The sequence below is a fragment of the Cyrtonyx montezumae genome, unplaced genomic scaffold, assembly GCF_038088225.1.
Source record: "Cyrtonyx montezumae isolate F1298 unplaced genomic scaffold, pur_monq_1.0 scaffold_4, whole genome shotgun sequence".
NCBI classification, from domain to species: Eukaryota; Metazoa; Chordata; class Aves; order Galliformes; family Odontophoridae; genus Cyrtonyx; species Cyrtonyx montezumae.
Genome location: NW_027072045.1, coordinates 9,104,721 through 9,119,272, shown reverse-complemented (window position 1 = coordinate 9,119,272; position 14,552 = coordinate 9,104,721). Strand labels below are relative to the sequence as shown.

General features: G+C 53.8%; 1 protein-coding gene across 1 annotated transcript; it reads left to right on the top strand.

Moving 5' to 3' along the window:
• The first annotated feature begins 4,382 nt into the window (after positions 1–4,382).
• On the top strand, positions 4,383–13,236 carry DUSP5 (dual specificity phosphatase 5). Its single transcript, XM_065746648.1, has 4 exons — positions 4,383–4,789; positions 8,238–8,380; positions 9,841–10,060; positions 11,687–13,236. The coding sequence occupies exons 1-4, from the start codon at positions 4,396–4,398 to the stop codon at positions 12,085–12,087; spliced, it is 1,158 nt and encodes a 385-aa protein (XP_065602720.1). The 5' UTR covers positions 4,383–4,395; the 3' UTR covers positions 12,088–13,236.
• Positions 13,237–14,552: the final 1,316 nt, after the last annotated feature.

The window sequence follows — 14,552 nt, the reverse complement described above, 5'->3', positions numbered from 1 at the left end:
GCTTCCAGAAGATCTGGACCAAAGCAACCAGCATTTCTCCAAGATGTGTTTGTCCAAACAGTCAATTAAACTGCTCATATAAGAAAATCTTGAGCCATCTGATGGCTCCCTGCAGTCTGAGGAAGCACTAACCACACAAGATGGGGATGTGCTGCACTGACAGATGGGGCAGGTGGGCAGGAGCAGCAGCAGATGCGGGTCAGAGCCCAGCCAGGCTTGTGATGGCAGGGGGATGCAAGAGGCTCCTGGGAAACATCCAGGACAAGGGAAGAGAGGGGACAAGAAGGCGAGAAATGCATGCAGGGAAACAGCAGCAGGAAGAGGAAAGAACAAATGAGAACTGGCAAGTTGATAAAAGAACAAAAGGGCTTTGTCTCACATTAAAGGCAGCTAACTACAGAAATAATTTTCCCATGTAGCCAATTATTGCAGCTACCCCAGGGGTGGTTGCAAATAGGAAGATTTTCACATTCATAACTGATTCCTGCAAGTGCTCATCAGTATAACTCTCAAGTGTTGTGGCCGTGGAAGGCGAGTGGAGAAATTGAGCTTCTATGTGCAGAGGTGATGTGATGTGAGGCTCTGTGTGTTCCTCCTGCACCCTGGCAGTGGCTGCTGACAGCAGCTCGCAATAACTGGGGGAATCACTGAGGCATGAGTCAGGTAGAAAGCCCAACATTCACCTCCAGCCTGATTTTCAGAAGTGCTGAGTGCAGACATCTCCCATTCAGGCCGTGCACTGCTCATCTCAGTTTTGTTCTGTGGCAGCAGAGCTGGGAATGTGAAACGGGTCTGAGAGATGCTGGGGCTGCACAACACCAAAATCCAGTTGGTTCTTCCAAAATGAGTGGCGTGTGGCATGCATTTCCATTACCTACTTCTTTGGCAATTATCACGATTATGGATGTGTTGGAGACTGTAGATTTCAAATAGAAAAGAGAAGAGAAGAGAAAGAAGAGAAGAGAAGAGAAGAGAAGAGAAGAGAAGAGAAGAGAAGAGAAGAGAAGAGAAGAGAAGAGAAGAGAAGAGAAGAGAAGAGAAGAGAAGAGAAGAGAAGAGAAGAGAAGAGAAGAGAAGAGAAGAGAAGAGAAGAGAAGAGAAGAGAAGAGAAGAAGAGAAGAGAAGAGAAGAGAAGAGAAGAGAAGAGAAGAGAAGAGAAGAGGAGAGGAGAGGAGAGGAGAGGAGAGGAGAGGAGAGAAGAGAAGAGAAGAGAAGAGAAGAGAAGAGAAGAGAAGAGAAGAGAAGAGAAGAGAAGAGAAGAGAAGAGAAGAGAAGAGAAGAGAAGAGAAGAGAAGAGAAGACCTAACAAGCTATTTTTATTTTAATTGCCCTATCTCTTACTAATTTTTTCACTTGTTCTCTGGAGAAGAAAGGGCTCCAGTTCAACAACAGATCACATCTATGGTGCCAGAAGGTGAGGGGGATGACTGCCACGCAGCGCAGTCTGTATCTGGTAGCACATTTCACCTTCCAGAATTAGAATTTGACCATGGGTTATTCTGCTGCGATTGTGACAAATTTGTAACGGGATGGATTTGCTCATGATCCAATCTGTTGTGTTGGAATTTATCATCGGTGAGCAAATTGTGTCACCGATGCCACCTCAGTGTCACAGCCGCCCGCTGGCATTGCTCAGCTATCCCCAGCCATGGGGATGGCTTCGCTTGCTCCCAGCTGCCATGTGCCAGCACACACTTCTCTCACTGCTTGTGCCATGATAGTTTGACATCAGCCAATCCAAATTAGAAAGTGATGTTACAGGAAACTTAGTAACAGCACAGAAATGCCAACACATCCTCTCTGCTGTCTCGTACTATGCTTTGTTCATCCAAAGAATGTCTTGCACTTCACAAGCACCTGGAGGATGAGCGCAGCGTTGTGCCCTGGAAGAGATGTTAGCCCCAGACTAACGCACAGTGACACGTGGGGTGCTTTCTCTGTGTCACCTTCCTGGCAGGTCCCCTGGGGCACAACTGGTCTGCTTCTGCCCCTCAGTGAGCAATGTCCCATGCGCCCACAGTGGGCAGCAACAATGGGGCTGCTGGAGGTGAGGAGGCGAGAAGGGAAGAATGAGCTGGGTTAGGGGAAATACAGCCTGAAAGAAAGGAAAGGGCCGGTGGATCTGAAAGCCCCGATAAAAGCCCGAGACAAAGGACAAAGGAGCCTGGGAGATTACCAGAGGGAAGTGGGAGGAGGAGCAGGGAGAATGATGTCGAGTGCTATGGTGGTGATGGGTCAGTGGTTGGACTAGGTGATCTCAGCGGTCTTTCCAGCCTTTATGATTCTGCGAGTGCTGCACGGAGGTGGGAGTTCCCTGGCTAGAGCAGAGGGTGCTGTCCATACACAGGAACACAGCCCTTTCCCCTTCCTTACTGGGAGCTCGTGGCAAACTAAGGGACAGATCCAGCAGGGAAACATACCAGTGTCCACCTGCAGCCCTGGGTCTGCTTGCACACCCACAGCAGCAGCCCCCACTGACTCCCCATCCTCAGCAGAGCCACGCTGCTGGCAGGCAGGGAGTCAGAGGCTGGGCATCCAGCACCCTGCTGCAGGAGGAAGCGTCACACTGCTGTTCGACTGCTTATTTTCTTCTAATAAAAAGGTGGGCATGACTCACTCCATTAAGAAACAAAAGCAAAGCTGTAATCTGCTGAAAGGCGGTTGTTTGGAGGCTCAGTGTTAGGTGTGAGAAGGGAGGAAGGTCAGCTGCAGGTCACATCCCGTGATACACATACACCCCGTTGTCACTTGAGGCCCAACACCACAGCTCTTCCCTAAGGAGTTCAGTTTCTGAGCTGTAACATTCGCCCCCCTCCTTCAGACCGGGGCTGCGGAGAGAATCTTTCCTCCCACCCCTTCCCGTGTCACTGGGGTTTCCTGGGAGGAAATGATGCTCACTGCCACCGTGCCAGCCCCCTCCTTCCTCCGGAGTGAGAGAAGCACTCACATTGCCCACAGTCCACTCTGTGCACTGCGACCACTGAGCATCTGGGCTGTACCAGGGGAGCCGGCAGGAGTGGGACAGGGCCTAGTTTTCCATCGGGGTGGAAGGAGCAGTGCTGAGGGCAGGAAGCAGGCTGTGCTCACCCTGTGCTGGGGGTTCTTCCTGTGAGACTGCGAGCAGAAGCCCCCAGCTGTTAATCATAGGGTGGGCACGAAGGGGACAGCGTGGGGATGGAGCACCCACACTGGGACCAACACCTGCAGCCACCCACCCTGTGACACAGAGCAGGGTTTGGGTTATGAGGAGCCAGCTGGGGGCTGCAGGAGGTTGAAAGAGGAGGAAGTGGAGATGCTTTGACACCGCTCATGGTTTTGCTTCCGATCGGTTGGAGTTTTCCTCACGCAGTCTCTCCTTCACACTCTGTGTTCCCGCTGCAGGCGGTTTGGGGCAGGAGGCACTTCCTGCCCGCGGTGGAGGTGAGCATATTTCAGGGCAGCATCAGAATAATAACAGCGTGCTGCTCCTGGACAGCTCCTCTGTGACCTTCCCCGGCTGGAGCTCGGCTGGAGCACAGCCTTTTGCCCGGCTTCTTCCAGGGAGTGCCACTTCTCTTTTTGATTACTTCACGAAACCCATCCGTGAGGAAAGGGAAAGCGCTGAATTTCCTAATTCCGTGTAGCAGTGCGATGACCTCGGGCCACAGCAGCAGGTTGTGCTCTGCTGCGTTACTCTTCCTCAGGCCTCCCAGCACGGCCCTGCAGCCTGCACCTTTGCTGCAAGCAAGGGGACATGGTACCCTCAAAGATCCACTGCTTTTCCTGTCCCCATCCCTGCTCGTCCCATCTGTGCTTCCCACCTTGTCCAGAGCTGCCGCCCGCTTCGCTGCCCCGATGGGGGCGGGGGAGAATAAAGGGAACCGAAACCCACTACAGCCCGGTGAGAGAAACCAGCGGTGCCCTCCTTCCTCCTCCTCCTCCTCCTCACCCCCCTCCGGCTCTCCAGCACGGCTGGGGAGGGGGAGGCGATGATGCAGATGACGGGGTGAGGCTCGGGCCGATGACTGGAGAATTTTTGCGGCGTTTTTCAGCTTCCTCTGCCTCCCGGACTGACTAACGCTGCCCGCCGAGGGGAGGAAGGGGAGGGCAGGGCAGGGGAGGGGAACCCCGCTGGGGGGCGGTGCGCGGGGCGGGAGGTGCCCATATGTGGAAGGCGGGCGCGTCACTCCCCTTATATGGGCAGTGTCGTCAGAGCTCGGCCTCCCATTCATATAAATGCCCGCCGGCGGCAGCCGGGATTCCCTGCCCGGGCTCGGCGCGGTGCCTCCATCCCTCCCGTCCCGTCCATGCGGAGCGACCCTGCGAGCCCGCGGCTCTCGCGCTAACACCGGCATCCCTTGGGCCGCTCCTCCGCTCCCGTCCCGGGCAGCCCCGCCGCGGAGGGGCTCGGCCGCTATGAAAGTCACCTCCCTCGACTGCCGGCAGCTGCGGAAGCTCCTGCGGAAGGAGCCCTCCCGCTGCCTGGTGCTGGACTGCCGCCCCTACCTGTCCTACTCGGCCTCCTGCCTGCGGGGCTCCCTCAACGTCAACCTCAACTCGGTGGTGATGCGCAGGGCCCGCGGCGGGGCCGTGCCGCTCCACTTCGTGGTCCCCGACGCGGCCGCCCGCTCCCGTCTGCTGCTGGGCTCCGAGGGGGCGGCGGGGACGGCCCGCCTGGCGGCCGTCGTGGTGCTGGACCAGGGCACGGGGCACTGGCAGAAGCTGAAGAAGGACAGCACTGCGCAGATCGTCCTCAACGCGCTGCTCTCCAGCCTGCCCGAGGCCGGGGCCAGGGTCTGCTTCCTGAAAGGTGAGGGGGAGACGTGGGTCCGGCGATGGGGGGATTTTGGGGGGTCGGCCCCTTCCCCTCCCGCGCTGTTAAACCGCTTATAGATGCGGGGCAGGGAGGTAACGCCGGGATTTTCATTTATTTTCCACCCACTGGAGATAAATCCCGGATAGGCTCCGCGGGCTGAGCCCAAATGCTTTTCCGCTCACCCCCGCCGCGCGTTTTAGAGGAGGATGGAAAACGAAGCGCGTCGGGGAAGGAGAACAAGAGTTGTTATCGAGGGAGCGGGGCTGCTGGGCAGCCAACCCGGTACCGGGCCCGCTCCTCCGTCCGGCGGAGTTGGGGCTGTGCCTCCATCGGGGCGGGCGCGGGGGAGAGGCAGAGCCGTGACTGCGGGGCTCATCGGGGCATGCGAACACCGCCTTCCCCACGTGCGTTACAGCCTTCGGACTGCGGTTTTTGTTTTCCTTCCGTGTAACCCGGGGTAATAAAACAGTAAAAGCTAGCAGCTTGCCCTTTCCCCCGTCCCCGGCTCCGTTTCTCCCGGCAGCGCCTTTGTCCCTTTGCCCCGTCCATATCCCAGCCTTCCCCTGCCGCCTCGCAGCGCGGTGCTGGCTGGGGAGCGCCCGAGGGATCCCGAAAGAGCCCCCAAATAACCCGGGGGCAATGGGAGGCCCCGGTTGGGTGAGAAAGTCCAGCGATAGTTCTGAAATTCTGCAGTGCACTGCTGTTGAGTGTTTAATCCAAGCAGGATTTGTGCTTTTTTTTTTTTCCCACCCATCGAGTTTGTGCCTCTTACGGTGTAAAGAGCTCGGAGGGCTTCACCACTGGGCAGATGCACCTCCAAAGTGGGAGGGCTTGGTACCCAGCAGGAGGGAGGTGCAGGGCACTTTGCCACCAGCCTGGCATTGCTCAGTTACCCCCATGGCACTAATTCCACTGTCTCCCAGGACAGGAAGTATAGGTTTGGGCAAATCCTATGGGACCCCGTTAAAATAGCGATGAGGAAAGTTCTCCAGGGTTACCCTGGGAAGTGTGTGGCAAACCAGGAGCTGAATTGAGCTCTGCTGACTCCCAGCCCGCTGGCTGAGCCACAGGACCATCCTTCCCTCATATGTCCCAGCTCCCCACTTTGAAGTGGTGTCTGTGGGCAGTTTATATGGGGTGGAGTGTTGATGTAGGCTGCGCTTTGCATCTTTTTGTGTACTGCAAATCCTCCTTCTTGAAAGCCTGACGTGAGGCCGAGAAGATTCCCCCTCAGCAGAGCACGGTTTCCCCTCTCACCTCACTGCAAAGTGCTCTGGGCTGCAGGACCAGCAGCCCACAGCTCCGATGTGACTCAGTGCCAGAGCCACTGATTCATTGGGGCTGCAGCCCCCCAGGAAGCTGTGGTGATGCGGGGTCATAAGGTGACACCGGGGGTGTAAGTCACCCTGCAGCACCAGGTGCTGTGCAGAAAATAGGGACTTCTGGGCCTCGTGGCAGTGGCTGTGCTGCCCGGTGTGCACTCTGACCTCTGCACTGTGGGTAAGCTCAGTCCGAGCAGGGTGAGGGGTCGTGTGGTGGGGGAAGAAGGGCTCACGGAATGATAAAACAGAGTATGGTCCTTTGGTGCTGACAGGGGTTCTATTACTTATTGATTGCAAATGAAAGTGCAGCCCCACTCCCTGCGATGAGCAATGAAGTATTTGCAGAGATGACCTCAGGGAAGCTAGGATGAGAGGAGAGGGGGAAGAGGAGATTGCTGGAGGAGGGGATGAGAGGATGACTCACCGTCAGAGCGGCCTGCAAATATCCTGATCCCCGAGGCTTGCAATTAACCATTCAGCGGCCGTGTACACTGCTGCCCCAGAGATGTGGGGAGTGCTCACACACATTTGTGTTCATTCAAGAGCAAAGACAGCACAGGGTGCAAAAGGGGGTAAATGGCCACTCCCATGAACTGAACATATTTTTCCTATGTGAAGGCAGTGGCTGGGGAGAGTAGGAAGATAAGGTCAGCCATGCAGAACATCGGGATTTAGAAGCCCACGCCGTGGAAGGCAGTTTGGGATCAGGCAGTCTGGAGAGTTTCTCCTGTTTGATGGCTTTTCCACTGCGAGGGCTGTCCTTTCATCAGCCCCCTTTGTGTTCTCCGTGGTCATACTGCTGCTCGACCTGTGCTGGTTGAGTTTGGCTGGGGCCGTGGGTGGAAAGGTGTGGGTGGTGTGAGCGTCAGCTGCGTGCAAAGCCACCCTCGTGCCCCCAGCACGGAAAGCAGCCTCTCATTGCACCTAGTGGGCTTCAAATCGTGCTGTGCTCTTGTAACACAAGGACCCCACGTCGGGACCTAGTGGGAGGCAGCAGCACGTCATCAGTTGGAGCACACATCTGCTCCAACATTACCCATGTCTGAGGCACTGGTGTGCGGGGCCGCGGTGCCAGAGGTGGCTGCAGTGGGCAGCCCAGGCAGCGGGGCCGTGGGCAGCGCTTCCTTTGTTGCCACACCGTGCCCAGCTCGGGGTGCTTGCACCGCTTATCAGGGCGAAGCGGTCGCGGATTAATGAGTCACAGCAGAGGGCTTGCTTGCACAGCCCTGTTTACCTGGCGGTCACGCTCCAAAGGATTATTGAATTTTCCTGCAGAAGGGCTTCCTGACAATTCATTTTCGCTCTGAAAAATCACAGGTGGCGGATTCATGGCATGCAGCTGACATTTCCAGGCTGCTTCCGCTACCTGATGTATTCACGTTCAGTTTGGTGAGCGTACTCCTAGCCTGGAAACAGGCAACCATTTAGCTGAGGACAAACTTTGAGTAACGGTGTGATAATAGGATTAATTCCTTTTCATTAGCAGCGTGCTGAATGTAACGGTGGCAGTATTTAACCATGTGGGGCCATTCAGTTGTCAAACGCTGCCACAGGATTTCATTAGGTTTTATAGTGGTTATTTAACAGATTGGTTTCAGTGGGACCATCTTCATTAACTTGCTGTCTCCTGCGCTGTGGTGATTAATGATGCGATTGCAAGTGTTTTCCTCTTGTGCCTGTGTCCATTCAAAAATGCAAATGCAGTACTTCTTGGGCTGTCCCAGTGCACGCGGGGTTCAGCATGAATTGTGCAGAGCTCTCCCTCCAGCACTGGCAGCGATGTGTGTGTGACTGGAGGAGGGAGCTCAGTCCCCGCTGTACCGAGGTTAATGTTTGCTGGACTCGACATACTGACGTGCACTAATGGCTTTAATCTCTATCCACCAGTTTTTAGCGAGTTAATAATTGTCAGCGGTATTGGAGGTTTTCCTTGGGTGCCCAAAGCTTCCCAAACAGCCCCACTTCTTCACCAGGGATAGCTTTCTAACCAACCCCAGCAACAGCACTGCGGCACTGTCCCGCTTCATTACCAGCACTGAGCCTCATTTCTCCTCCACTTTAATTAAACTGCTTTTCAGAAGCACTAACATCAGTGTTTTGTTTTTTCCCTCCCTCCCCAGGGGGCTATGAAACCTTCAATTCGCAATATCCTGAGTGCTGCGTGGATGGGAAGCTCATTTCCCCGGAGAGGAGCGACGTAGAGAGGAACCTCGCCAGCCACTGTGAGAAGCAGAGTGCCAACCACAAACCTGCCTACGACCAGGTGTGTGTCACCTGGGCCACCTCCCCCCTCAGTCTTCTCCTTGTGCCAGCTTCTGTCCCAGCTTCACATCTTACATGCTCCAAAGGCAGAAGGATGTGAGAGTGGGGGTGTGTGGGGTTAGTTATCTATGTCCCTGCAGCAAGTAATAGATGTGTTTTGATCAGAGCACCTATTGCAATCTTAGAATCATAGAGTCATTGGAAGGGACCCTTAAAGGCCATCTGGTCCAACTCCACTGCCCTGAACAGGGACACCTCCAGCTCCAGCAGCTGCTCAGAGCCCCTCCAGCCTGACCTTGGGGTGGGGTACCATCACACCTTGGGGCAGCCTGTGCCAGTGCTTCGCTACACTTAATGTAAAAATCTTTTTCCTTATATCCAGTCTGAAATTGCTCAAGGGAGGCTGGAACAGCTCTAGAACTCAAGCCGACATCCCACGTGCCTCAACAACGGTAGTTCGTGGCACGGTCACAGCCCCTGTCCCATGTGCCACTAAAGCTCCTTGTGTGTGCTGCTGGTCAGCATCACCTCCAGCTTGCTTCAAAATTAGGGAGCAGCAGGAGGTACAAACTCTCTTTAGACCAAAACTGCAGTGAGGGTGCATTCACCGCACAGCCAGGCAGCCCCAGCGCTGACTGCGAGCGGCGGTCCCCTCGCAGGGGACACCAGAGGGGCAGGGAGGGCTGTAGGGCTGTTGCTTCCGGCACATGCGGCCCCATGGGGCTTCCATCGGAAGCCACTGTGCTCCCACGCCCGCCCCGGGGCTGGGGAGGACGCGTTCCCCCAGGTATCACCCTGCAGTTGGGTCGCTTCCTGGGGTCCCCAGGGCGGGCCCCACGATGCAGGTGGCTCCTGGCTGTCCCTGACGAGTTGCGTTGGGGAACGTGGGGGGCTTGAAAGTTGTTTTCTCACCCCTGAGGGCTGGCAGCAGCACTGCGCATCACGGAAAGTTACCTGCCACCCGTGTCTGACGGGCGGCGGCTTTTCTTCGCAGTGGCGTCACGCGGCTTTTTCACATTCTGGGGAAGGAGGAACTGAGATTACATCTTGCAGGGTGGGAGACTGTACGGTGATGCAGGGGAGGGAGTGTCCCCTGCCCCAGTCTGGTAGTGCTGCAGTCACAGGGGTTTTACTCTGTCCCCGTGCTAGGCCCCCCTCGTGCTCTGGGAATCCCAATGAAAGCACTTCGGGCCCTCCTGTGGGGCAGGAAATATCCTGTGCATGAGTGGGCTGGTTCCAGCTTCGTGCCTGCAGATGTGGACGAGAAAATGAAAATCTGCTTCCTGCGTGGGCTGTGCTGGTGCAGTGATTCATTGGGCAGCAGCACTGGGGTCTAAAACCATCATGGGGAGGTGGGGAGCAGGCACCCACGCACGCTGTCCTTTTTCTCTGCAATATCAGGACTGAAAACACCATTGCAAAGGCAGTGTCAGTTGCATGTTTTTACTCTTTCTCTTCTAGGGTGGCCCGGTGGAAATCTTGCCTTTTCTCTACCTTGGTAGTGCCTATCATGCTTCCAAGTGCGAGTTCCTCGCCAACCTGCACATCACGGCCCTGCTCAACGTCTCTAGGAAGAGCTCCGAGTCCTTCCAAGACCAGTTCTGCTACAAGTGGATCCCTGTGGAGGACAGCCACACGGCAGACATCAGCTCGCACTTCCAGGAAGCCATCGACTTCATTGGTAGGTGCCTTGGGTCCTCAGCTTCCCAAAGGGAGCCAAGTGCTTCTCAAAGAGTGCTGTGTGCCCCCAGCAGTGTCCAAGCCCTCACAGTAGAGCCGTGAGTCAGAGGCTCAGAGCTTGGGGGAAAAGTCACAAAAACACAGGGAGTGCTGGCAGCTTGTTCCCATCCAGCCCATTATAACATGGCTGCTGGAAATAATGGGTAGCTGACAGACTAAACTTAGGTTGCTGCATTTTTTTGTATGTTCCAAGATGTTACTGTAAGAGCTCAGATATATTCATCAGCTTCTGCCCCAGCCAGGGGTTTTCAGCAAGGAAGGGGCACAAGGTGTTTGGAAAGATAAGGAAGGAAACATGTCCTCCCGATTGCCACCAGGAAGACAAGGCGAGTGGGCTACTCAGCTTTGTTTTCTTTCCTAAGCAAGTTCCACATTTGTGTTCTTTGACACTGCGGACAGAAAAAGCAAATCTGATGTAAGAGTGCCCTCTAAGACCTTTCTCTTCCTGGTAATGGATTTCTCACAATTTTCAGAGAAATGATAATACACTTTTGTCACATTCCTACCCCTTCTAGTAGTTGCTGAGTCACCTGAAAATTTCCCCAGAATTTTGAGGATGATTTCAGTTTTCACTTTCTTCAAAAACTGTGTGGGGTAGATGCTGGAGATGACTCAAATCCATGTCTTCCTTGTTATGTACAGCACTTAAATATAGCTGGTCTTAGTGGCACCGCTCCCCCAGTGAAGACAGGCAAATGATAACTTGTTCAGCTCTGTGCTGTTCAGTGCCATGCATCAAGCACCACACTCAGTGTATTTCTCCATTGACTTGGAGCTTGAACATATTGCTCGAGGCAAGAGACCAGAGGACATCTATTTTTGCATTGCATTTTAGCATGGAAAGGGCTTATTTTAAGCAGTTCTCTGTAATCTAGTAACAATCGTTGTGTTGTGTGAGTAACCACAGAGGCTCCCTGTTGTGTAAAATGGGTGCTTTGCATAAGCTTTTTATATCCTGACTTAAGTCCAAGCATCCTTTAGCCAGGCTGCAATTAGCAGCTGCCTTGCAGACCTCATGTGCTTTGTAGTGTGGCCCCAGGGACTCAGCCCAAGGGTGCCACCAATGGTCCCTCCTGGGATGGCTGCCTGCTGCCAACCCACCAAGCAGCAGGGCAGGTTTGGATTTTAAAGAGGAAACCCTGTTTTTCTAGCAAAGCTGGTGAGAGGAAGTTCTCTGCAGTTCTTGCCTTTGAAATACCCAGTGGGGGAAGGGTTGATGCTTTGAGCCACAGGTAGTGAAAATGTGAGAGTGGTAGACACAAGCAATGCCCATGTGTCTGATCTGTGTCTCAACACTCTGAAAAGCAAATTGTAGCAGAGGAGAAATAGGCACCTGGGAAACATTTTCCTAAGAGTGGAGGTGGGACTACATTGGGATCTGCAGATCCTAACACAGTGTCAGCTGGAGCTAAGCTTCACTTTGGGATGGGTTTTGTCCCTCCTCTGTCTCCGTGCCACCCTTGGCATCCAACAGCAGAGGGTCCTTGCTGATAGGTTGGCTGTTGGGCACGTATCCCAGAGTCTGCCCCAGCGACAGCTGACATCTGCATGACTTTCTGTTCCTTAGATCAAGTCAGGCGAGCAGGGGGCAAGATCCTGGTGCACTGTGAAGCGGGGATTTCGCGCTCTCCCACCATCTGCATGGCGTACCTCATGAAGACCAAGAAGCTGCGCCTGGAGGAGGCCTTTGACTACATCAAGCAGCGCCGGAGCCTGATCTCACCAAACTTTGGTTTCATGGGACAGTTGCTACAGTATGAGTCAGAGATCCTGTCTTCCACCCCCAGCCCTCCCGTTTCCTCATGCAAAACAGAAGCCGCCTCTTTCTTTGCGGAAGAACTGACATTAGGCAAAAATTTTGAAGGCTCGTGTTTCGCCTTCCCTACCTCAGTGCTGAGTTCTGTGCCCATCCACTCCCCTGTCCACCCGCTGAAGCTCAGCCCAATGACAGCTTCTTCATCCTGCTGAACGCCCCGGAGCCCTCAGAGCCCAACTGTGACCCTAATGAGGACATTTCATGGACGTGCAATAGAGAAACCTCACTGGCTTAAGTCTGAGGTGGTCCGTGTGGGTGATGCTTCCCATACACTGACTGTGAGGCACAAGTGCTCTGCATATGGCACATTTTCTGAACTTTTAATGTTGTTTCCTGAGGGTTTTTTTTTCTAGATGTACTTTTCTAGGTTTTTATCCAGAATGTGCAGCCACTACTGTATTTCCAGATTCCCAGGGAGCACTGAGAAAACCAATTTCCCATGTTCCCAGTTCCCACCTTCTTCCTTTTTTTTTTTTTAATTTCTGAGAAGAACCTTATTTAAAGTTTCAAGCAATAAAAAACAGCAGCAGTGGGGAAAAAAACAAAACAGAAATCCCCTCTTGCACCTGGAGAGATGTGTTTCCCCAGCTTTCCCACCCGCTCATGCCCTGTTTCAGGGAGCAGAGTGCCAGGGCAGCAGGGCTCTCTGCCTGGCCGCTGTGCTGCACCCAGGTGAAAATCCCATCCTGCTCTGGGCTCTGCGGTGTCAGGTACTGACCTCAGTGTTACTGGAGACCAAAAGGACCGTGGATCCCTTCAGGTGTGGCATTTCCTGTACTCCTGCACTTGCCTTTGTACTCGGCATGTTTTTAGCTAAAGCTGAGGGACTTAAACTGTCAGGCTACTCTGCTAAGCTATTATATAACCATCTGTTGTTTCAGAACAGCCCTAGAATACTTGAATGTCTCTACAACCTTCAATCAAGTTACTTCCCATCAGGTGACACTGTTACTGCTGGATTTTACACCAAAAAATAAGATGAGCTTGGCTTTTTGGTCTCTTCCCAAGCATTTCTGACATGCGTTGTGTGTGGTGGAGTGGTCTTGTCCAGTGTTACGTGGCTTGCTTAGTGCGTGGTCACCTCCAGCCAGCCTTCCTCTGTGAAATCTGGTTTCATTGTGTTGAGTTTGTGTCTATAGGGAGCTCAGAATGAGCTGCTCTCTTCGTCTGTTGACCTTTATATTTTATTTTTTTATATGTAATACATATGGGAAACGGCAATAATTTCCAGAAGATCTCGTGAATGTGAAAGAAAGTCTGCAATGGTTTTTATGGAGTGTAAAAAATAATAATAAAAAAAACCTGTGAAGAAAAGCAAGCTGTTTGTCATCCTTCAGTGAGCTGGAGCTGCAGGAGTGCTGGTGCTGAGGGAGGCCTGATGAGCAACCCCACAGAGGCAGTGTGGGGTGGGAGAAGGAGGGCAGTGCTACTGGGAAGGGCCCCAAGGTGCAGGTCTATGGGGGGAGAAGGTGAGGGGGAGGATTTTTTTGAGCAGAATGACGTGAGTCATGGTGGCGTCGCTTCCCAGTGGCTGGGCAGGCGCTTCTCTTTTGATTCATGCATCTTTTATATAAGATCTGCCATCTCGCTGAAGATGAAAGCCTGCAGTCAGCACGGCCCCCGCTTCCTGCCCCGGCGCAGGCGGTGGGGATGCTGTGCCCCAGGCTGGGTGACAAGGCCAGGCAGGTGCCACCAGCCAGCTGCTGCAGTTACACTGTGGGCAGGGCAGGCAGCCTGCCTGCAGGGCTCACCTGCTGTTGGAGAGATGTTCTGGGTTTTTATTTATTTATTTATTATTAATTTTAAAAATGCACTTGAATGCCAGCATCTGAGCCATTTCACACTGCATCTCAGCTGGAAGTTCTTCACCTCTCTCTGGCTCATCACTGTGACACATACGTGACCCGCACTTCCAAGCTTTTGGGTGGAGAATGATGGATCTTTGTATAAATTGAGAAGCATCTGTGGGGTTAATCCCTTTGGAACATCTTCCTCTGACAGCAAATCTCGCAGGTGAGGAGCTGTCACCAGAGCTTTGGCTTTCCTTTGCGTGTCCTCAGGAAACTTGAGCACAGGAGCCTTTGTGCAGAGGGGTGGCTGATGTAATGGGGTAACAGCAGATCAATTCATTTTCTAGAAGATCCGATAGCCCCTTGTGGGGAGCTCTGGAAAGTGCTCTTGGGAACCCCCAGAGCCCGCTGCAGTACAAATGCAGGAGCTCCAGAGCAGGGCGGTGCAAGGCTTCGTGACAGGGTCATGTCCTGAGTAACCCCGAGAGAAACAAAGCAGCCAACTGCTCTCACTAAAGCGTTGTGAGGGGCTGCAGTGGGACCAGTTTGCATCTAAAGGCTGAAACTGGTGATGCTCCGTATACAGGGTTAATGGGGCACTGCTGGCAGAGTTGAGTGCAGCAGCTAGGGGAGCTCAGAGGTCAGGTGGAGCAGGCAGGTAATTAGCAGAGAGGGAAGGCAGCTGCTGGGTATGGAGAGAGGCTGTGGTGTTGGGCTGCAGCAGCGTGTGTATTGGTGGATGTTGCTGGCAGAAGGATGTGCTTGGCTGGGATCCAGCAGAGATGGAGAAAGGAACTTGAGACAGAAGTGTGCCTGGCACAGGGGCC